Source organism: Squalius cephalus, assembly GCF_949319135.1.
Source record: "Squalius cephalus genome assembly, chromosome: 5".
NCBI classification, from domain to species: Eukaryota; Metazoa; Chordata; class Actinopteri; order Cypriniformes; family Leuciscidae; genus Squalius; species Squalius cephalus.
The window spans coordinates 3,691,411-3,716,798 of record NC_137126.1 but is presented as its reverse complement, the minus strand read 5'-3'; the positions used below and the strand labels follow the sequence as shown (position 1 = coordinate 3,716,798).

The 25,388-nt window shown below is 40.8% G+C and overlaps 1 protein-coding gene across 1 annotated transcript in view; it reads left to right on the top strand.

The window, feature by feature from the left end:
- The window catches only part of LOC307159014 (NACHT, LRR and PYD domains-containing protein 3-like), a 322,697-nt gene extending 299,046 nt beyond the window's left edge, over window positions 1-23,651 (top strand). Inside the window, exons 11-13 of the mRNA XM_079872095.1 lie at window positions 7,203-7,376; window positions 22,022-22,195; window positions 22,842-23,651. Coding sequence (XP_079728221.1) covers window positions 7,203-7,376; window positions 22,022-22,195; window positions 22,842-22,860 — 367 coding nt within the window. The 3' untranslated portion in view covers window positions 22,861-23,651. The remainder of the gene's footprint in view (window positions 1-7,202; window positions 7,377-22,021; window positions 22,196-22,841) is intronic.
- Window positions 23,652-25,388: the final 1,737 nt, after the last annotated feature.

Here is a 25,388-nt window from a genome sequence, read left to right as displayed (position 1 = left end):
TTCAGTACACGCTATAACTGAGAAAGAAACAGGACTGCCCCCTACTGGTGATGTACGTCATGTGCCAGAAAACTTCACTACGGGCCGAATCGCAGAATCCCTTTCCCTGTGATGCACATTCTTAATGGCCACATCTGTACAACTTTTGATTTAAAAGATGCATTAAGATTAACAAATGTTGTAGAATCTTTCATGGTTCATTCATGTTAACTAATGTAGTTAACTAGTGTGTAACAAATGAAACATTATTGTAGTGTTAGCAAATAATCCATCTCTGTGAGTCCATGTAATGCAAGTGGATTCAAAAACCACACAAAGCGAACACGACGGTAATCCATAAACCTCAGCTGATGAATCAATGTTTCTGAAGTGAAACAATAGGTGTAAGAAATACAAATATTTAAAACTTTTTACAATATAAACCTTTGCTTACGGCCAACATACACGCATTCATGAGTTCACGTTTATGGCAGGCGATTGGGGTCAAAGTCTTTAAACGGAACGCGTAATTTTTGACCGCGTCAACACGCACCGTTTGTCTGTGTTAACACGACAACTCGTACAGCAGCCAATGAAATTGTTGTATTTGAGACTACATTTGCATGTGACGTGATGGTACGTTGGTATATATGTATACAATCATCAGACGTCATGTTTATTCATGCAGGATGTCGTAATGGTATACTGGTATGCACGTATGCAAACATCAGACGTTATATTGTTCATGAGGGATAATGCATTGGTACGTTGTGAGTAATGTCAGTCATATGTCATGATTTGTCATGCCCTTTTAAGTTGTTCATTTAATGTTCTTTCTCAAGGTAGAAAAGTAAACAGCTTAAACGATGGCTCTTAGAACCAAGAAAAGCTTAAGATTGCATGGAGCTGATAAGCATGAATGGCAGAAGAAAAAGACTGCAATTAAAAAACAAAACAAGAGAAAATTATTTTAATGTAAGCAATAAAAAACTGCACACATCAGCTGTGAAATAAAAGAAAAGAAATGCACGATTAACTAGATTAAGGCATACTTCTGTATTAATGTAAACCCTGTCCACCACACCCAAATGTTTCACAAAGTTATTCTTGCCACTGTAACTTATGGCTTGCTAAAGACAGGTTTATGGGTAAATAAATTAATAATAATAATAAAAATATACTAGGGCTCAACATTAAGCCTTTTCATTTAATTGTCTTCGGTCGGTCATTCACTTGTCCGAGTAAAAACATTTGTTTGTCCAGGAAAAAAAAAAGTTTTTTTTGTGTGTGTGTGTTGTAAATATAATTTGCTCCAAATCAGTATTCTCATCACTGTTCAGTCAGCTTTACCATATATAAATCATCATATTTATGATATTTTAACCTTTATGAAGGGCATTTTTCCCTAATCGTTTTAAATATACAGTGGGGAGAACAAGTATTTGATACACTGCCGATTTTGCAGGTTTTCTCACTTATGTAGATGTGGTAGCATGTAGAAGTCTGTAATTTTTATCATAGGTTACTCTTCAACTGTGAGTGACGGAATCTAAAACAAAAATCCAGAAAATCACATTGTATGTTTTTTAAGTAATTAATTTGCATTTTATTGCATGACATACGTATTTGATACATCAGAAAAGCAGAACTTAATATTTGGTACAGAAACCTTTGTTTGCAATTACAGAGATCATACGTTTCCTGTAGTTCTTGACCAGGTTTGCACACACTGCAGCAGCGATTTTGGCCCACTCCTCCATACAGACCTTCTCCAGATCCTTCAGGTTTCGGGGCTGTCGCTGGGCAATACAGACTTTCAGCTCCCTCCAAAGATTTTCTATTGGGTTCAGGTCTGGAGACTGGCTAGGCCACTCCAGGACCTTGAGATGCTTCTTACGGAGCCACTCCTTAGTTGCCCTGGCTGTGTGTTTCGGGTCGTTGTCATGCTGGAAGACCCAGCCACGACCCATCTTCAATGCTCTTACTGAGGGAAGGAGGTTGTTGGCCAAGATCTCGTGATACATGGCCCCATCCATCCTCCCCTCAATACGGTGCAGTCGTCCTGTCCCCTTTGCAGAAAAGCATCCCCAAAGAATGATGTTTCCACCTCCATGTTTCACGGTTGGGATGGTGTTCTTGGGGTTGTACTCATCCTTCTTCTTCCTCCAAACACGGCGAGTGGAGTTTAGACCAAAAAGCTCTATTTTTGTCTCATCAGACCACATGACCTTCTCCCATTCCTCCTCTGGATCATCCAGATGGTCATTGGCAAACTTCAGACGGGCCTGGACATGTGCTGGCTTGAGCAGGGGGATTTTAATCCATGATGGCGTAGTGTGTTACTAATGGTTTTCTTTGAGACTGTTATGTGGTCCCAGCTCTCTTCAGGTCATTGACCAGGTCCTGCCGTGTAGTTCTGGGCTGATCCCTCACCTTCCTCATGATCATTGATGCCACACGAGGTGAGATCTTGCATGGTGCCCCAGAACGAGGGAGATTGACCGTCATCTTGAACTTCTTCCATTTTCTAATAATTGCGCCAACAGTTGTTGCCTTCTCACCAAGCTGCTTGCCTATTGTCCTGTAGCCCATCCCAACCTTGTGCAGGTCTACAATTTTATCCCTGATGTCCTTACACAGCTCTCTGGTCTTAAGCATTGTGGCGAGGTTGGAGTATGTTTGATTGAGTTCGTGGACAGGTGTCTTTTATACAGGTAACGGGTTCAAACAGATGCAGTTAATACAGGTAATAAGTGGAGAACAGGAGGGCTTCTTAAAGAAAAACTAACAGGTCTGTGAGAGCTGGAATTCTTACTGGTTGGTAGGTGTTCAAATACGTATGTCATGCAATAAAATGCAAATTAATTATTTAAAAATCATACAATGGGATTTTCTGGATTTTTGTTTTAGATTCTGTCTCTCACAGTTGAAGTGTACCTATGATAAAAATTACAGACCTCTACATGCTTTTTAAGTAGGAAAACCTGCAAAATCAGCAGTGTATCAAATACTTGTTCTCCCCACTGTATGCTTCATCTTTCATTTAAAATTCTTAAATTTGATCAATAAATTAAAATAGAATAATAAAATGCTAAAGGGCTGTTACCAATCAAATTAAACTGCATTAAATAATGTAATGAGATTATTTTAAATATGTTTTGAATATACAAATAAGAAATATTATTTGTATATAGAAATAATATTTATAAACTACCAGTAGGAGGCGGCAGGCGACCGTCTTAATGAGTGAGTCATTGAGTCATTTATTCAAACGATTCATTCAAACGGCTGATTCATTCAGGGATGAGACGGTTGTAAATGAATAGGAATTCATTGAATCTTTGACTCAACTGATTCGTTCAAAACACTGAACCATTCGGTAATGAAACAAGGTTGAGTTTTCCTTTGAGATGCGCTGTGGAACTATTTTCGCTACTGAAATAGAACAAAAAATGCCAATATTGTGTCTAAAATTCAACTGACTTAATATTAATTGTTTATTGAACTGTAATATGAAATCAGTGTCACATTTTCAATCGTGATGGTATTCAGCCCTCTTGGTCATGTGATGTTGCTTAACTTTATCATCTGTTATAAATATAAAAACTCCACATTTTTAATGTTTCATTTGTTTCCAAAGAAGGCGCGCACAACCTTGTTATCGTCAGTAGCCTACATTATATATTATATTAGGCTATTGTATTCACTATCAGTCGCCACTTACACTAAATGAATGCAGAATAGTATTTTTTTGTTATTGACGTTTTAATCAGGCTATTTGTCTGATTAAAAGACAAATAAAATTCTGAAATTTTAAAAACTGATTAAAATTCTCTTTCACTTGCCTTCACTTGCCCCTTCAAAAAAATCCACTTGGCCCGGACAAGGGTAAATAATACATATCAAAACATATTTTAAATATGCTGTACTAATTTCATTATAGCATTCATCAGCCTGCAGACGATGTTAACTGTAAACAACACAGAGACATATGGAAGTAAAATAATGACAAATGTTTTTGAAACAAAAAAGCTTGTTGAATTGCACTACTTGAAAAAATATGCATTGCATTAACCCTGCTTGCATTTTAACCTGTTAAGCTTCACCAGTGCGTGGGCGCACTGAAGCGTTTTTTTATTTATATAGTTCAAAGTTACTATCAGATTTAATGTTATACCTTGACAAACTATACATCATTAAAAAGATATAATACTCAAGTTTCAGTATTTGACCACTATTGTATTCTGAGAAACTTATAGTGACAGTTATGTCTTAATTTGTGTCAGGAGTTATGAAATGAAAAAATGAGTCGATACCTTTAATATGAATTATGCGCGTCAGTCGCTTCCATTCATAAAAAACTCCCGTGCTGTCGTCATGACAGCGATACACAAAACAACGTCCTTCAGGGCTTTTAGCTCAAAAATGTGCAAACTTGGAGAAATATTGATATATTCTCATAGATTCACGTCATATTTCTAAAGACAGGAATAATATTTATTGAATTTATACCCAAATGCGTCGATGTAATCATTATGATCGCTTCTTACTGAGATGTGCAGTGTTTTCAATTCATACCAATAGCCTGAGGGCGCTATATGCACAAAAAATAATCCATATATGGGACATGAAGAAGAGCCATAATCATGTGACATTCCAGGACGTCACTGCTACACACAAAGCTACAGAGATCGCTGTAATATGCAGATAAAAGATGTTTTGAAGACAATAAACATGTTTGCTATGATATTTGATTTGCCTGTGTTCTTCAAGCCATGCCAGGTATTTTATATTTTATATTATATTTATAATGTAATGCTAATCGATATAGACTTTATCATCGTGCATAAAACTATAAATAATGTTTTCTGTCTGATTTTTTTTTTTATCTGAAGCCAAATTATATCACAGAAGATTATTTAAAACACTCGATTGCGTTATGAAGTAAGTTTGGAGCACAAACATGGTTTTAATCTCATAAATGGTCGTGTATTGATGGTGTGCTAAGCTAACATGCTAGCTAGCCCAGGTGCACCTGCCACCAGGGGTTATTCTTTTATGAATTTTGTTCTAAATAAGAATGCTTACTGATATGTTTTAGTGCATTTGACCACTATTTAGTGCACTTCAAATGTGAAGTGAGAACTTTGATAAAAGAAATTAGGGATTAAAACCCTGTGAATAGCCAGTCGTTAGTAACTATAATGCAGACAAAAGAAATGCATATTTCGAGCCATAACCAGTCTGCAGAAGTGTGAATGTGTGCAGGGGGAGACTGAGACTGAATGGGGCTCGTTTGCACCACAAAACAATAGAGACAAAAGACTGAATGGATGCTTAGACGACGACTAAACATCAGTAGCATTTTTAGAGTAGCCTAATCAAAATAAAGTCATGACATGATCTTGAAAAACATTTAACTAAATACAGAGTTTTAGACTTATTATCTTCATATTTTAAATATAACATGGTCAGACATGTGGCTTTAGCTGTAGTGCATTTCTAGATTGCTCCAGTGCCAACTTCAATTTTATTTTCATTAAGATGTTTCATAAAAAAAAAATTCTAATAACTTTACAAAACTTTGAAGCTATTTAAAAAAAAAAAAATCATTATGACAATAATTAATTCTACATTTACAATAAACTACCAGGTGTCAGCTTTCAAATGAGATCATACTTGTGCTTTTAGTGCAAAGGGTTCATGAACTGTATCTGTTTCAGTTTGGGTATGTAATTTCTGGGGATTTTTCAAAAGTGGGGTTGCAGCTTAACAGGTTAAACCATTGTATTTTCAGGGCTTGCATTTTTATGGGCTGAAATTCAACATGGTTGTATATTTAAGCTGTGAATATTTCAATTCAAAACATTTCACACACACGTTTTCATTATTAAAAAATCATTAATCCATATTCACCTTTCAGATTTCACTTCCAAAATGTTCATTCTGTTTAAAAATACAACCTATAATATTCGACCGGCAATTTTCGGTCCATTTTATTTCGCTTTACAAATTCGCTTCCACAAATTCAGTGGTTCAAATTCGACAGAAAATTCAACATTTGACATCCGGGAATGGCAGGAATATCAGTAGATTGCCGATTGATGATCTCCATAGCTGTTAGTCGGTCTCACCAGCAGGGGGTGCTAGCGGCTGTTGACGAAGAAAACTATAGAGCAATGGGTAAGAGACTCATTCATTCGTTGAATTACAGAAATGAAGCAAGCAGTAGGCTATTTGTGATTATTATCAGGGCGATGAATGGTGATAATTATCATATGGAAAAGCTGATAAAGACACAAAAGCTGTGTTTACATTGAAGTCTTCACTGTTACTTTTGTACATGTAAGTTTTGCACAGCTTTCTCTGTCGTGACCGAGATTATGATATTCCCTGATGCTGATGTACAGATCAAACGTTAAATCTGAGGTAATAGACATACATTTCTCTCGGCTGTTTAGTTTTCTTAACTTTATATTGTGGCGCTGTGCTGCAGAACTGGGGATTCCCTCAATACGTCACTCTCCAGGATTCCCCTGCGGTCTCAGGACACTCAAAGTAACTCAATGGACAAAATACAGTGATATAAAAGACCAAACTCCCACCTTATTGGGGATGTTGGCTATATTAATAGGCTACAGGCAAGCAGATGGACCAGAATATGAACGTAACGCACTAAGTTTCAAGCTAAGCAATTCCCAGTGATATACTGACATAAGTTCGCCTGACACTGGATTTTCGCACATTTAGGCACCGTCTCTAAAGTTACATAAGACATTGGACACGTTTCTAACTTCAATTGCATTTGAAGAGAATGACTTACAGTCATAAAACCAACTGTAAAGTGTTCATGTAGGTGCCAGACATGATGCACATGTTCAATATTTAAAAAAATTGCAATAGTTTGGTGAGGCCATTTTTTTTCTCCCAGTCCTAACACACACAAGTTCCGTAAAATGATTACAAATACATTAATTACACACACACACAATAACACACACATGTTGGGTTTCCATGTTTTATGGGGATTTTCCATAGAAATAATGATTTTTATACTGTACAAACTCTATATTGAATCCCCTAATCCTAACTGATATAATTTAACAACTTGTTTCTAATGAATATTTGTATATATTTCATATTGACAGCATTATGTTATTTATTTTTTAAGTGTCAAGTTTATCTCTGGATATAGGCTTAATGTGTGTCATTGTTCTCTACAGGTTGGGTGATTGTGGTGTCACAGATGAAGGTTGTGCTGCTCTGGCTTCAGCTCTGAGATCAAACCCCTCACACCTGAGAGATCTGGATCTGTCTAAGAATAAACTAGGAGACTCAGGAGTGAAGCTGTTCTCTGCTGGAATGGAGAATCCTCACTGTAAACTGGAGATACTGTGGTAAGATCATCTCTACCATAAAGACTCGGAGTGAATAAGGATTAAATATGTACAGTAGATAGTGTATACAATATATCTTTGGTGTAAGCCCCATCCGGTGGTTCCAGCTTGAGCCATCAGATCCTGCCGGCGGTAGAAGGCAGCGGTGAGGAGTCTCCCTGAAGAGGAGCATTTACATCTTACTATATTATTAGGCAAGGCAAGGCAAGGCAAGGCCTCATCACACATAAAAGGAACAATTACACTTAATGCGACCGGTTTGAAATAATGGCAACACTTTATCACAAGCATACAGTAACACAGCACTTCTAAATCATTTTCAAACTATTAGTTTAAAACACACAAGTTTTTTTGTGTGTTTTTGTGTTAATAAACTATTAGTTTATTAACACAAAAGTATAGAGGTAGTGCAGGTTCAGATAGCAGGCAGACAGCAGATAACAGGCTCGGCAACGCAGGACTCAGTGGGCAGACAGCAAACGGACGAACCGCAATCGATCCTCAGAACAGGCAGAAGAATCACAGAACAGGAACACAGGAACTCGCGTCCGATCCTCAGAACAGGCAGATGAATCACAGAACAGGAACACAGGAACTGGAGCGAGGAGAAAAGACTGTGAGCTGATCCTGAGAACCTCCACAACCATCTGACAAAGACAAGACGAGGTGACAAACAATATATAGGACATTCTCATTCAAAACAGCTGGCGCTGATCAGCTCATCAGCGATAACGAGCCGTGCTGATGAGCCGCGCCCATTCATACAACACGCATACCCATAGCGAGGGCGAGTCAATGAATCCATGAATCGTGACAGTACCCCCCCCTCCTAGGAACGCCGCCTGGCGTTCCCAGACACCCTTACCTGTCGATTGTAATCATCGATAAGGGAGTGGTCCAGGATGTCCCTAGCAGGAACCCAACTTCTCTCCTCCGGACCGCAACCCTCCCAGTCCACCAAGTACTGGAAATCTCGTCCCCAACGTCTTGAGTCCAGTATACGATTAACCGAATATGTAGGTTCCCCATCTACGAGACGCGTCGGGGGGGGGAACCGGGGCAGGCGGATTAATGTGAGAACGAAAAACGGGCTTTATTTTAGACACATGAAAGACGGGATGAATTCTCCTGTACGCTGGAGGGAGGTTGAGGCGGACTGCCACCGGACTAATGATTTTGGTGACAGTAAATGGGCCAATGAATTTGGGAGCAAGTTTATTAGAAACGGAGCGGAGAGGAATGTTCCTGGTTGAAAGCCACACTTTTTGACCTGCGACGTATACGGGAGCCTTAGACCGGTGGCGATCGGCTTTAGCCTTGGTGCGCGCCCCCACCTGGAGAAGAGTCTCATGGGCTCTAGTCCATGTGCGGTGACACCTCTGGACGAAGGCGTGAACGGAGGGGACCGCGACTTCGGATTCCAGACTGGGAAAAATTGGTGGCTGGTAACCTACACTACACTCAAACGGAGAAAGGCCCGTGGACGACACTGGCAACGTATTGTGAGCGTACTCCATCATTGAAAGTTGTTGACTCCAAGAGGAAGGATTCTTGGAGACCAGACATCGTAACACCCTTTCCAGATCTTGGTTGGCTCTCTCGGTTTGACCATTGCTCTCGGGGTGAAACCCTGAGGACAGACCGACAGTCGCTCCCAGTAACTTACAAAACTCTTGCCAAAATTTGGACACGAACTGGGGTCCTCTGTCAGAGACCACGTCCATCGGGAGGCCATGTAAGCGAAAGACGTGATTAACAACGGTCAATGTTGTCTCCTTGGCTGAGGGTAATTTGGGCAAGGGAATAAAATGAGCCGCCTTCGAGAACCGGTCCACCACGGTCAAAACGACCGTATTGCCCTGAGAGGGTGGGAGGGCGGTGATAAAATCTAGCGCTATGTGGGACCAGGGTCTCGAAGGGACAGGCAGCGGTTGGAGTAACCCTTCTGGGGGTCGATTGGAAGTCTTACCAGTGGCACAAACCGAGCAAGCCAAAATAAAACTGTGAATGTCACGAGCCATCAGTGGCCACCAAAATCGTTGCTTGACTAAAAAACTAGTGTGATTAACTCCTGGATGGCAATCCACGTTGGAACAATGACCCCACTGAATAACGTCGGAGCGTAATCCCTCCGGCACAAACAAACGATTCGGTGGGCAACCGGCCAGAGGCGTTACCCCTTCTAAGGCCGACTTGACCTTCGACTCAACCTCCCATGTGAGTGTGGAGACAAATAGGGTCTCAGGTAATATGCACTCGGGAGTAGACGGGCGTTCGGAACGGTCAAAAATACGCGATAAAGAGTCGGGGTTGATGTTTTTGGAACCCGGGCGGTACGAGAGAGAAAAATCTAAACGGCCGAAAAAAAGTTCCCACCGAGCCTGCCTGGAGTTCAATCTTTTGGCGGTTCTGATATATTCCAGGTTCTTGTGATCGGTCCAGACGATAAAAGGTACCCCCGACCCTTCTAACCAATGACGCCATTCTTCCAACGCTAACTTTACTGCCCACAACTCTCTGTTACCAATGTCGTAGTTACGTTCGGCAGGCGATAAACGACGGGACAAAAACGCGCAGGGATGCATCTTGTCGTCTGTGGGAGAACGCTGGGACAGCACTGCTCCTACCCCCACCTCTGACGCATCGACCTCCACCACGAACTGACATGATGGATCAGGGGCAATAAGGATGGGGGCTGAAACGAAGCGGCCTTTCAGTTTAGCAAACACAGCCTCAGCTGTGTCTGACCACCTGAACGCCGTTCTGGGGGAGGTCAAGGCAGTCAGAGGCGCGGCTAGTTGGCTGAAGTTGTGAATAAAACGCCGGTAGAAGTTGGCGAACCCCAGAAACCTCTGTAGGGCCTTACGGGAATCTGTACTTGGCCACTCCACCACAGCCTTAACCTTCTCAGGGTCCATCCGTGTTCCCTCAGACGAAACGATGTACCCTAGGAAAGGAACAGACTGTGCATGAAAATCGCATTTCTCCACCTTGACAAAAAGCCCATTCTCTAGTAACCTTTGGAGCACTCGTCTGACGTGTTGAACGTGCTCCTGGAGAGACGAAGAAAAAATCAATATGTCATCCAGGTAAACATATATGATCTGATCTACCATTTCTCTCAAAACGTCATTGATGAGTGTCTGGAAGATCGCTGGGGAGTTGGAAAGGCCGAACGGCATAACCAAATATTCAAAGTGCCCCCTGGGGGTGTTGAACGAGGTCTTCCACTCATCCCCCTTCCTGATGCGAACCAAATGATATGCATTACATAAATCCAATTTTGTGAAGACTGATGCTCCCTGCAACCTCTCGAAAGCTGAAGACATCAACGGTAAAGGATAAGTATTCTTTACCGTGTTGCTGTTCAACCCCCGGTAATCAATACAAGGTAGCAGAGAACCATACTTTTTCCCCACAAAAAAGAATCCCGCCCCCGCTGGAGAAGAAGAAGGGTGGATGAACCCCGTTGCTAGAGAATTAGAAATATATTTCTCCATAGCCTCCCTTTCTGGAGCAGAAAGCAAATATAACTTGCCCTTAGGTGGAGACGTACCTGGAAGTAAATCTATAGCACAGTCATAGGGATGATGCGGAGGAAGAGAAGCAGTCCAGGACTGAACACTTCCTTCAGGTCGAGGTACTCCGGTGGCACGTTAGACAGATTCACTGGCTCCTCCTGCAACACAGAACAAGAAACAGACGGAACAGCAGACGAAAGACATGAGGCATAACATAGAACACTCCAACCGGTTACAGAGTTCTGACCCCACTCTATCCTGGGTCCGTGTTTAGCCAACCACGGATGACCCAGGACAATGGGAGCGTGAGGTGACTGGGTGAGGTAGAGTGAGACCCTCTCAGAGTGGTTACCCGAGGTGATGAGTGTGATGAGACCAGTGACGTGAGTAATGCCCAGGAGTTCCTGTCCATTTAGTGCGTGGATAGTGATGGTATGTTCCAAAGCCGTGATGGGGATGTGAAGTTTGCGAGCCATAGAAAAGCCTGGCCGTTGAAGGAGCGGTCTGCCCACTGGAGTCTCACCGGGAGGAGGGTGGCGTTCGAGGGTCTGGTCATGGATATTCTGCCCGACAGTAGTCTCCCTCCTACCGCCGGGCTTGGCCTTTTAAAGGACAGGTGGAAATGAAGTGGCCGGCCTCTCCACAGTACAGACACAGACCTCTCGAACGGCGGTGTTCTCTCTCCTCCCGGGAGAGCCGAGCTCGACCTACCTGCATTGGTTCAGGATCGTTCGAGGGGCTGACCGTGTTCACTCCTCTGAAACCGGGAAACTCTGTGAAATCCACCACTGGGGTCGGATACGGTCGATTCTCTCTCTGTTGAAGACGTGCATCGACCCGTAGTGCCAGTTCAACCAGTTCATCAAGAGTCTTGGGTAATTCCAACGTGTAAATCTCCTTCTGAACACGGTCAGCCAACCCATGCAGGAACATGTCCCACTGCGCCTCCTCGTTCCATTTGCACTCGGCGGCCAACGTCCGGAACTGGATGGAATAGTCGGAAACAGAGTTGTTGTTCTGACGGAGATCTGCAAGTTGGCGGGCCGCCTCGCGTCCGACGACCCCGCGGTCGAACACGCGCCTCATCTCCTGCTCGAGTGCTTGGAACGAGGAGCAGCAGCTGTGTTGATTTTGCCACACCGCTGTTCCCCACAGAGCCACGCGTCCAGACAACAGCGTCATAACTAGGCACTTTACTCTCCTCGGAGGAAAACGTCACAGGCTGAAGAGAGAAGTAAATCGAACATTTGGTTAAAAAAGTTCGACACATATTAGGTTCTCCTGAATACCTCTCGGGGGTGGGGATGCGCGGCTCCGGTCGGTTGATGTTGAGATTTTCCGGGGGAACAGGCGGGGGCGGTGCTGGCGCAGTGGGACCTCTCAGACGTTGTAATTGAGGTGAGCTCGGACACCTGCGTTACCAGAGCCTGTATCGCCCGACCCGAGGCACCGATCTGTTCATCCTGACGATCCATGCAGCCGTGGTTACCGGCAAACATCTGCTCATAGCTGGCTGCACTCGCTGAATCCATGATCTGGTCAGATGGTTCTGTCATGGCTCAAAAGGAACAGTCAAGGATTCAATAGCAAGTGAATACCGGTGTTTATTAACACAAAAGTATAGAGGTAGTGCAGGTTCAGATAGCAGGCAGACAGCAGATAACAGGCTCAGCAACGCAGGACTCAGTGAGCAGACAGCAAACGGACGAACCGCAATCGATCCTCAGAACAGGCAGAAGAATCACAGAACAGGAACACAGGAACTGGAGCGAGGAGAAAAGACTGTGAGCTGAGCCTGAGAACCTCCACAACCATCTGACAAAGACAAGACGAGGTGACAAACAATATATAGGACATTCTCATTCAAAACAGCTGGCGCTGATCAGCTCATTAGCAATAACGAGCCGTGCTGATGAGCCGTGCCCATTCATACAACACGCACACACATAGCGAGGGCGAGTCAATGAATCCATGAATCGTGACAAATTCTTGGTTCACTGTAATTAACCAAGTATTATTGTTCAATTAGCTCTTATGTAAAGAGTTAGATAATGCTTTGTTAACAACGTATTAACCATAAATAGTTCTCACTCTAGATTAGGTCACGGAGAATCAGAAAATGTCAATAAGTGCTTTAATACGGCCTTTATTAGACATTAATTACATTAATATTGTAATACGCTGGATACGATATGTACTGCAATTTTTTTAAATTGCGTTTCTTCAATATTGCGATTCGATATTTCCTTTTTTTTTTTTTTACACTAGACTATGGGTAAAAGTTAAATCATACACTTATACAGACTGTACATGATGTATAAGATGAGTCATATTTACAAATTCAGTTCATCACGTCTTTCTGAGTTTTATTTCAGAAGCATCATACAGTGCTACATTCTCTTGATGAAATGATTCAATTACAAATAACGTAAAACTTCAAATAATAGCCGAGTCCCAAATAGACGCCTGTCTCTTTTAAACGCCTGGTGTGACGTCAGGTTTGGGTAAATAAAGGCCGGTCTCAAATAGAGGCCCGGTCTGTTTTTTAGTATCGGGTTGTATATGATCTTCTAAAACCCATCAGATCGTCTGTTCCATGTTTTGATTAGATTTCACGTGACAGACGCAACCGTTCATGAACGACTCATCACTATTCGTGTGTGTGAGGGAGAAAGAGGAGATAATATATTTCATTAACTTCGGGATGTTATCCTTAGGTATGTGGCCTGACAGTAGCTTCTGATGGAAGCGAGGATCACCTTATCCATTGTTTCAAAGAGGGAGAGCCGTGCGCATCTGGGCGGGAGCTGTTAGTGCAAGCAAGGCAGGCAGAGTTAGCGGAGGCTGGAGAGGGAGAAGTGGAGGAGAGCGACGTGGAGGAGGAATTCGCCAATGAACTTGTAATTGAGGATCGCGGGGATGATGATAGTGATGAATAGAGTAATTGTCTATCACATGATTGCAGTTGTTTTACAGGGTAGCCTTCATTCTTTCTTGTTGATGTGTTTCGGGCAAAATACATTTCATATGCTCAAGTTCATATGCTCGATGGATTTTAGCGGTAACTTGTGTTCTGCCCATTGCTGTCCATTGCAAAGACATTTCTTACATTAAATGATTTGTTAAACACATTCGAATTAATTATAAAGAAAACATAATATAATGTGGTAACCTCATACTGTCATGCTTGAACATCTCAACACTAAATTAAAGGCCTGTCTCTTATAGACGCCTGTCTCAAATACAAGCCGGTGCAGTTCGGCGATTTGGGTAAATAGAAGCCCGGGCTATTATTTTAAGTTTTACGGTACATTTTTTAACAGTCACTTGTTGCCACCTAGTGGCGGAATAATGTAATCAATAAATGCGTTATTTTAAAGGTAGGGTAGGTAGGATTTTTATAAAAAAACTTTTTTTCAAATTTGTTTAAACTGTCTTTATATACCAATACATACTTAAAATGTAAGTGCTCTGAAAAAGAGAGTATAAAAATCGAGTGACCTTTTAATCTGCAATAAACACAGCTCATTATTTCCATTCGGGATGAAACAATTGATTGGTTTGGGCGACTGTCACTCACTCTCGCAACCATGGCTACCACCCCTGTTGCTAGATCTGCCCATATGCGCGCACACCCGTTTGATTTGAGGAGTGCAAGAGAGGTGTGGAATCTACGAAGAGTAAAATTATGGCAGAGAAAGAGCATTAAAAATTCAAAGCACCTGCATATTCAGTCAGCGAAGGCAAACAAGGCAAAAACTACTTCCTCGGACCCTGGTTGCCCGCACTCTTGAACGACCTCCTGTGCTTCGCCCTCGACCCCGGACCTGTCCTCGAACCGACGAAGCGGTACTTGTCTCCGGAGTGTAGTCCTCATTAGAGTCAACAATGTTTTTATCATGGAAACTCGCAAAACACCGTAGCCTATATGTTATGAATCTTACACGAAATTCACCTTCATCACAGTGTAACTGATGGTAATTGAAAAACGTGTATCAATGCAACCTGTTTTTAGCTTTGCCTTATAAATATAGCTCGTTACCTATAAATATACCTTGTTACCGAATCAAACAAAGTATATTTTAAACTTTACCAGTATAGATATGCTAGCTTGATAGTGAGTACTAAAGAAATCTTATTTGTTTATATTTATAGTGATAAAGTTATGTATTTTATTACATGTGATTCTGACATGATGTCACTGCATGCACTGCGCTCCTTCCTCTCCACTCGTCTCAGGTAAATAAATGCGTCTTCCAGCTGAACCTGAGCGTTTGTTCGCGCGTTCATGTGTTTTGGGGGCGTGGCTTTGGAAGGAGCTCAGAAGGGAGGGGGTGGAGTGAATGGAAATAATTAGCTGTGTTTACAACAGTCGTGAGAGGTCTACAGACACTCGATTTTTATACTCTCTTTTTCAGAGTACTTATATTTTAATTATGTATTGGTATATAAAGACAGTTTAAACAAATTTGGAATGTTTTTTTTTAGAAAAATCCTACCTACCCTACCTTTAAGCGCCAAGTTTCTATGAAAGTCAGATTTACTCTATTTGGATCGCTATCGTAGACATCAGTGTTTATTATTGAACTTTAAACTTTTATCCCAGTACTTCTATGATAATTTGAACTATCGTATCACAGAAATAATGATGCTATTATGAGGTTTTAAAGACCTTTTGTGAACCTGTTTCATGACAACTCTCTCTGGGTCAGCGGCAACGTTAACACAGATTTGAATGTTGCGATATGATTTTGTCAAAGGTTTAATAGACAGACGGAATGGATGAAGATTGTGTGGGTGTTTGAATGGAGATCACAGTATTTTAAAGATGAATCGTGCAGCTCTACAGTCTTATCTCTCTCTCAGCATATGAGTAGCGCGAGGGCTTTTCAGTGCTTTCAGTCTCACGTCTCTTCCACGCATCCACTTGAAATGGATATTACGTCACTCAACACTCATATGGTGAACGCACAAGAACGCCTCCACAATAGTCGCTTTTCCTCCGTCGGGCCGAACGGATCTTATAATGGTAATGAATCCTCAGCCGAACCGTGCTGGTAGAATCCGTGAAGTAAAGTCTCCAGGATTGGTCACTTGTCTGTTGCCTGGCTGCCAGTTTCTCTGTAGCTGGTTAAGCGTGCTCTTTGAGTGAAGTAAACAAAGCAATAATAAAATTAAAAGCAATAGTTGATCATTCTCCATAACGCGATCGCTATTTACATCTCATATCATCAGAAAACCGCCGCGTTACCAAGGCAACGGCTGACGAGTTTGTATTACATTCCAAAGAGCGGCTGCTGTCAAACCCACAGTGGAGAATGAAGCCGTAACCGCACCAGCTGACCCGGATCGGCACGGAGTGGAACAGTTACGCAATGAGAACCGTTCGGCCCGACAGTGCAAAAGCGGCTAATGTCGTAAATACGAGTGGGAAGCTCTGGATTTTCTATAAACCCTTATCTTATCTTTTTGCCACATATAAAACAATCATTATCTATAAGGATAGCAATTATTATTCAATAAGAGACAATAAAGAACTAAATGAAAGTTTTAAAGTTTATTAAATTAACTAAAATTATACATTTATAACTATACAAATAATTACACACTGCATTCAGTTCAACACCATTCTTTGATCAGATCTTTGAAAATAAGCCGTCGTGCTAAATCGTGTTTAATAGACAGCATGACCAGACCATTTAGTCTTTCCTGAGACAGTGTTCACTACAACATTGACAGGATCATTGAATCAGTGATTTGAACTCGGTAAACCAAATCAGTTCTGTTCATGACTGAATCATCTAGACTGGTTTATTAACGGGTTTCTCCTATTCACTGCAATGAACCGACTCAAATTATTCATTCACGAATCGCACATCATTACAAATGTATACAGTACCTATGACTAGAACGAAATCGTAAATTTTGATCGATTCCTCACAGAAATTGGCTCCAAGGTTTCAGAAAGCCTAAATATATACATCACTGGACTAGTTTTATTGTCGCTTGGTGATTTTCCGTTTCTGCACTGTGTCGTTTCTGAATAACCCGCGAAAGAACACACACACTTGGCACTAGTGTTGTCACGGTACCAAAATTTCAGTATTCGGTACCGATACCAGTGAAAATCCACGGTTCTCGGTACCAATTTCGGTACCAAACCAAAGTTTAATTTAGACTAAATTTACCAGTAAAAATTCATGGTTCTCGGTACCAAAGCAAAACACAAAAAAATGCTAGCTGAACAACACACTATTTTTATTAATAAAGTTAAACAATGCCATTCTTTATACTTGTTTAAAATTGTGTTTCAAGTTTTTCCTTTATGTCGTCCTGTTTGTTTGTTTTTACCCTAATTGACCCTTCGCTAAGCCCCGCCCTCCTTAGTTACTGTTGCTACGCCTGTCAAGCTTTTGCGCCTGGCACGTCTATTACAGTATGTAGGCACCGGTTTCAGACATTCCTAAGGAGATAAGTCATTTTTGGCGAACAGGTGAAAATCTGACACAGCAAGACTGCAGTATGCATTCGAGGGCTATATCCACGACGTAATAATGCAAACGCTTAGAGAATAATTTCATCAAAATTGAAGCTAAAGCCTATAACGTTAGGTCCCAGCGCAAGCAGCAGCCGCCTCCTACGCTGACCATTCAAATGGGAAACACACAAATTGAGGAACAGCTGTGCATGCACAGCAGGGTAAATGAAACGTGAAAATATTCTAATATTATAAATCAAACAGCTTATCCATAAGTATTGTGGAATAAACACACAACATTAGCCTGACCACTTTGCAATGATAACATTCTCCCGCTTATATTTTTAGCGCGCCAGGCTAACGCTACCGCTCACACGTCGTGGGTCACATAAGTGACTAACTTACTGTTATGAACTGATTAAGTTTGCACACCAACCTTTTCCTTGGAGATCTCCGGCAAGCCCCCTGATGTTCCCTCCTTTAACTAACTACCTTTTACTTTTACTAGAACTAACACCAGGAGAGCCGTGATCGGATTGGGGTAACGTTACTAGTTTAGCCGTCGATTAACAAAATGCTGAAATATATTTTTAAGTAACGTTAAGTTATGTCAGTGAGCCTCCGTCTTGCCTTTAATCACACTGCTTGATCCACGAGCTGGACAATAACTTTATTCTAGAGCTGCTATAAAGCCAAAACACTTCACTTTTAATTTCCTATTATCAATGTAAAGCTGCTCTGGAACAATCTACATTGTTAAAAGCGCTATATAAATGAAGATTGACGCCCGGCATTTCTCCCCTTGGGTTTTAGGTTTCGGGAAGGGAACAAAATCCACCAGCCCGTCTAAACTTTTAGGATACCGTGTATCAGATTTGCACAATCCATACGCACAACGCTTCAGCATGTTTCCCTCTCGCTCGAAAGCTTGCCAGACCTCCCGCGCCTAGTTACGGTTGCTAAGCCATGATTGGCCTGTGGCGGTTTTCGGGCGTGGCTTAGCGAAGGGTCAATTAAATGTAAAGGAGCTTTAAATAGTTAATAAAGAATCTTAAGGCGCCGTTCACATATCGCGCCTAAAAATGCGTAGAAAACACTAGGCTCGCCGCGTTCTCCTTTTTCCAAAGCGCTAGGGCGGTTGCACTCCGGAGGCGTCTGTCGTCGTCTGCAACCATCAGCTGCGCTCTCCGTTACAGCAAGGAAATTTCAGCAATGGATTTCCACCACGTGTCACGTGACCTACGGTGAGCTTGCGGCATTCTGAAAAGTTGAGATGTTTTTATCTCGATGCGGCGCGAACGCGCTTGGAAAAAACGAGCGCGTCGCATCCATTATGAGCGCGCATATCGCACGCCTACATTTGAAATAACGAACTTGAGCACGCAAAAGACGCGATATATGCAACTGCACCCGCTCAGTGCATGCATGCGCATCAAGGAACCGGGTTTGAACAGGTCCTCGGTACCACCGGTACTTAAGAAAACTTGGTACCGTGACGTTTACATTTTTTTAGTACCGACTTGGTACCGAAGTACCGGGTCTTTTGACAACACTACTTGGCACACACTATAATGAATTCCCGTTCTTTATAGCGTGCTTCCTAAAAGATTATTTTACGAAGTAAATACCAAAATCATCCAGGAAATTATGGAGTTCTGTTGGACCCTTAGAATCATCCCAATCCTCCCCTGCTAACACACACACACACACACACACACACACACACACACACACACAAAAACACACACTTCCTTAAAATGCTTACAAATACATTAATCACACACACACACACACACAGTCACACACACACATGCTCCTTAAAATGTTTACAAATACATTAAGCGCACACACGTTCCTTAAAATGTTTACAAATAGGCTACATTAATCACACACACACACACATGCTCCTTAAAATGTTTACAAATACATTAAACACACACGTTCCTTAAAATGTTTACAAATACATTAAGCACACACACACACACACACAAACAAACAAACACACACGTTCCTTAAAATGCTTACAAATACATTAATCACACAAACACACACACGCGCTGTATACAACAATATTCACACTCACACACACGTTGGGTTTCCATGTTTTATGGGGATTTACCATAGAAATAATGATTTTTATACTGTACAAACTGTATATTGAATCCCCTAATCCTAACTCACGTGTCAAACTCAAGTCCCGCGGGCCTATTCCGGCCCGCCACATTATTTTATATGGCCCGCGAGAGCATACGTGTCTTAAATTAGGGATTTACATTTACATTTATTCATTTAGCTGACGCTTTTATCCAAAGCGACTTACAATTACTATATATGTCAGAGGTCGCACGCCTCTGGAGCAACTAGGGGTTAAGTGTCTTGCTCAGGGACACATTGGTGTCTCACAGTGGATTCGAACCCGGGTCTCTCACACCAAAGGCATGTGTCTTATCTATTGCGCCACACCACCATAGAAATAATGATTTTTATACTGTACAAACTGTATATTGAATCCCCTAATCCTAACTCACGTGTCAAACTCAAGTCCCGCGGGCCTATTCCGGCCCGCCACATTATTTTATATGGCCCGCGAGAGCATACGTGTCTTAAATGCAACGACATTTAGGCTGCCGAAAATACTAAAAAGATGATTTGACTCTGGCTCAGCGTGTTTTATGATTTTGCGTGCGAGTCCGCTTCCGAAGATGCGAAGCGTGTTCCGCTGTGTGTGCGCGCTGTGCTCTCCGCTCCGTGTTCACAGCGCGTTCTGCTCAATGTTCCGCAAGCAACCTTTGTGTGTGTGTGTGTGTGTGTGTGTGTGTGTGTGTGTGTGTGTGTGTGTGTGTGTGTGTGTGTTTGTGTTGCGAGCTCTGCTCACGCTCACCGGAAAGGCAAAGTCCACAAAAAAAAACGTGTCTTTATGAGTGAACAATTGAACTTTAAACTGATTAGTGCCAAAAACATTGATTAACTCAGGAAAGAAACAAGTTGCTGAAACCAATCTTTAATGCTAATATAAATTGCTCATTTGCCTCTGGACACAAAAAGATTGCACTTGAATTGATTGAAATGTAACATCTATGCAAAATAATCCTTGAAAGATTTCTCATTTAAGGCCATTCCTGTTTGGAATATGTGATTGTGTATTGTCAACAATAAGCAGAAACATTCTGCATTTCCATTTTGTAGTGTGGATCATTCATTGCAACATTTATCCTCATTCTCATTTTTAAGAATCAGTTATCTTGACAAATAATTTATGCTACTGCCCACTGTCATGCTTTTAAAGCTATTGTTATCCAATTTTTTTGGCCTTAAAATTTTTTTGAACTTAAAGGAGAACTCCGGTCAATTTTAACATTGAGCTCATTTTTTTGTAAATTTGGAGTGCTGTCAGTACAGAGAACAACGACAAAAATCGGTGTTACCTACACCGTGTTATCCTCTTTTTAAAATTTGCACCCTGTTGACTTCAATGGGGCAAGTTTTAAACCTGCTTTTAGCCTCTTAACATCCTTGATGTGTCATTACAAGTGCACAGCCATTGTGAGTGATTCCTTCAGAGTGAACGCGGTGAATCTGACTGCAGTAGATGTGAAAGATATGAATAAAAGTGATGTTATTTCAGCCAGCGCACATACCTGTATTTTCTTCCTGTTTTCGGTCGAAGTCCAAAGTAGTCGATTGTCGAGTTCACGCGCATAGGTTTAGTTACCTATGATCACGCGCGTGAACTCGACAAACAACTACTTTGGACTTCGACCGAAAACAGGATGTAAATACAGGTATGTGCGCTGGCTGAAATAACATCACTTTTATTCATATCTTTCACATCTACTGCAGTCAGATTCACCGCGTTCACTCTGAAGGAATCACTCACAATGGCTGGGCACTTGTAATGACACATCAAGGATGTTAAGAGGCTAAAAGCAGGTTTAAAACTTGCCCCATTGAAGTCAACAGGGTGCAAATTTTAAAAAGAGGATAACACGGTGTAGGCAACACCGATTTTTGTCGTTGTTCTCTGTACTGACAGCACTCCAAATTTACAAAAAAATGAGCTCAATGTTAAAATTGACCGGAGTTCTCCTTTAAAATACACATATGTAGGTCCGAGAAATCCCAATTTTATTGGGGGAGCATGTCCCCGAACCCCCCTAACTAGCTCACATTTGAATACACATGACTGTGTGGTAATGTGTGCTGGTATGGCTACAGTGCCAAGGCTGAATTTTTGAGCCAGTTTGCCCCTGCATATATACAATATACATTATTCTCTGTATCAAATCATTATTACTCAGCCCCTGATGTTTCGGGCTCATCCCCTGATGTTTTTAAAACCTAGAAACACCCCTGCAAATGCATATACAATATTTGTAACTTAAGTAAGTAATAATCAAATAAAGAGACAATATATTAACATTTTAAAAGTCTTACAGTTACAACCGGCCCTTTGAGGGCAGCCATAATGCTGAAGTGGCCCTCAGTGAAAATGAGTTTGACACCCCTGTCCTAACTGATGTAATTTAACAACTTGTTTCTAATGAATATTTGTATATATTTCATATTGACAGCTTTATGTTATTTATTTTTTAAGTGTCATGTTTATCTCTGGATATAGGCTTAATGTGTGTCATTGTTCTCTACAGGTTGGGTGATTGTGGTGTCACAGATGAAGGTTGTGCTGCTCTGGCTTCAGCTCTGAGATCAAACCCCTCACACCTGAGAGAACTGTTTCTGTCTAATAATAAACTAGGAGACTCAGGAGTGAAGCTGTTAAAGGATCTGGAGGATGATCCACATTATAAACTGGAGAGACTATGGTAAGAATAGTTTTTAACGATTTTCATTTAAAGTTCAAATGGCTGATTTACTCACTAGAAATATAAGTAAATTGTACCAGTTTCAGTAACACCACGTGTGTGTGTGAATATTTTGTCTGAGATCATCAGAGTCTTAAATTCAGCTTCAGTTTCTGTATGTCTCTGAACAAAATAATATTAATGTTATTTCCAGCCTTTCCCCTTTAACTGTCTCTATAGGCATCTTTACACAGCCGAGTTAAGGCTGCTCTAAAGCGGCTCTGTGTCTGCTCAAAGTTCTGTGTAAAGACACAATGCCGCATAAAAGCAAACTTAAAATATGACGGGTCTGACCCACCTCAGCCCCTAGTATCAAAGATGACTCTGATATTGTTTTGGTTCGGTGTAAATGAACGTGAACTTGTGCGGCTCTAAACTATGTCATTGTCATGACAACCAAACGGTGTGTTCACAGCTCTCCGGTGTGTGAAAGTGACCTTTCATGTGCTTTTGATTTTGTAAAGTGACTTTGAGCATCAGATAGAAGCTATATGATCATGCCTGAGAATGAATTAATATAGATTATCTAGTTAGTTTTCTTATGAAAAGATGTGACAGACGTAATATCTCATACTGCATATGTGACTGTTTGTGTGTTTTATTTTAGGTATTCGAGGACAGTCTGATCTTCTGATGATCATCTGATGGTGAATAAGGATCCACTACAGAGACTCACAGTCAACAGAATCAACAGAGACTGAAGATACAGTGACTTCACTGTTATAAATTAAGACTTCATTAAGATTTCAACAATCCTCTGACAGACCTGATGAGGCGGCAGTGAAACACCTTTTATTTCACAGCAGCAAATTACAGTTTCTCATTCATAGACCATTTTATTTGTATAAACGCACAGTAACTCAAAAAGCTCTGAGTTTTGTTACAGAGTTAATAAAGTGCCTGAATATCTTTGTGTTGTACCAGCAGAGGGAGACAAAGACTAATTAAAATTAATTTTTCATAATTATGAGAAGAAGAAAAAACAGTTCAAGCTCACTTTTAGAAAGCAATGGAAGCTTGAGTTTATACATCTTGTGTTTAATAATAGTTGCATTACATTTGTATTAATGTATTAAAGGGGTCATATGATGCGTTTTAATGTTTTCCTTTTTCTTTAGTGTGGTATGTAGATGTTTTTGCATGTATATGATCTACAAACTTACAAAGCTCAAAGTCTCCTACAAAAAAGTACTTAAAATTTAATTTAGTGGAAGATTAGTAATGCCTTGGTGTTCTACAGAGCGATTTAGAAGGTCTTTTACTCCGAATGCAGTTAGGTTTTTCAATGAAGTTGTGTAATTTTTTTGTATGCATTGATTGTTGTTATTTCTTAATGTTTATTTGTCTGTAATGTGCAATGGTGGCGAACGAGTTTCCCCTTACAGGGATTAATAAAGTTTTTCTAATCTAATCAATCTAATCTAATCTAATCTAATCATTATCAATATGGAGATAATTGCATTTTATGTGAATTTTCAGAAGGATTTGTTTATCAATTTCTGGTCTAAATTGATTGTGTATAACTTCTATTGAACCAAATATTTTTTAGATTTAGAGTTTTATCTTTGTTTGTTTTTTGTGGGTTTTTTTTTTTATGAAAAATTGTGATGAGATGAGATTTAGTGATGAGATTTCCTCCCCCCTCTTTTGTAAATAGTTTCTGTCAGAGAAAGTCTAATAAGGGGAGAAGTGCCACTCAATAAACTTCTGGTTGCAGTTCCACTCTTGTTCCATATGAGGGCGCTCACATGACGAGTGCAGAATGAATGGAGGTCTATGGAGCTATACCGCTCAAAATCCACTTTTCTTAGGATATAATTTTTTGTCTAGTAATTTGAATGTTGTTTTCGAAAGGGGATGCAAAGAAATTACACATTGCTTGGTGTTAGATTTTTTAGAGTCACTTATTTGCTTTAAAAAGTCTTTCAAAATGTCAATGACGTCAGAATGCTGACGTCATTAGCAGAATGCTAGCGTGTTATGGGCAACAACTCAACCTGTAAGAAATCGAAAAGAAATAAGTACTCGTTCATTCAACTTTCGATCTATAACCCATGTTGAACTTGCAAAACCTACAATCAAATCTGAGATTTCTCAATGGCAATCGGGTGAGGGAGACAAATTTAGCCGTCTAGCTCCATAGACTCCCATTCATTTTGCACTCATGGCGATCGCCCCCAGTGGAACTCTGATTGGAACTACAACCAATAGGACTTAAAGGAACCGTATGTAGGATTGTGGCCAAAACTGGTACTGCAATCACTTTAAAAATACTGTAGAGCGGTGTATCCCCTCCCCCTACCCCCTGACTCGAGGTTGCCAGATAAGCTGCAGGATTCAGCAGAAACGTAGGCTGCTTCAATGAGCTTCCAATGGCAAGTGACGACGAGACGTACACAGTAAGTTTTGTTTCACAGTAAGTGCTGGGGCCATAATAGCTGAAGAGATAAGCGTTTTTGATTTGATATTTTATTTGATTTGATTTCTTTATTTTGAAAATATAAATACAATTACAATTAAAAAAAAAATCTGAGGAAAAAAAAGGATAATAGTAAAACAAGACAAAAACCATATAAACAACAAAATAAAACTCGATTTACAAGTACTAAAGTTTTTGTCACAAGTAGGCTAAAAAATAACCAAAACATTTGCCACAGCAATTATAATGCGGGCCAAATTCAATATCACCAATGGCTATCACAGGGTTGTTTTCAGTCCCATCAGAAAATATTGTTACACTAACTTACATTAGCAATGGTCATACAGGTCAACTTGCAGCATGTGTAACTTAGTCCACGATATACGTGAAGAACGAATGACGAATAATTTTTTCTGAGGCGTGCTAATGTTGTTTTCCTCAGCGTCTCAGCATAAGTACAGAGAAACGGGCTCCTATAATGCATTGCTAATGTTAGCATACGTCCATGTGAGCTAACGTTACATTACTTTGCACGAACATGCATACATTTTTTTCGACTGTCATGAATATATGAAATGTCCATTGTCATCAAGTACAAGTTAGCCAAGCATAGATGAATCTTACCTGTCCAGGAGAAAATTAGCAACGTTGGCGTCTGTGTTCAAATTCTTCTCCGTTTTCAGCCGTCTCCATCTTTCAAAAGCATCTCCAATACAAATTCTGGTTTTATTTCGG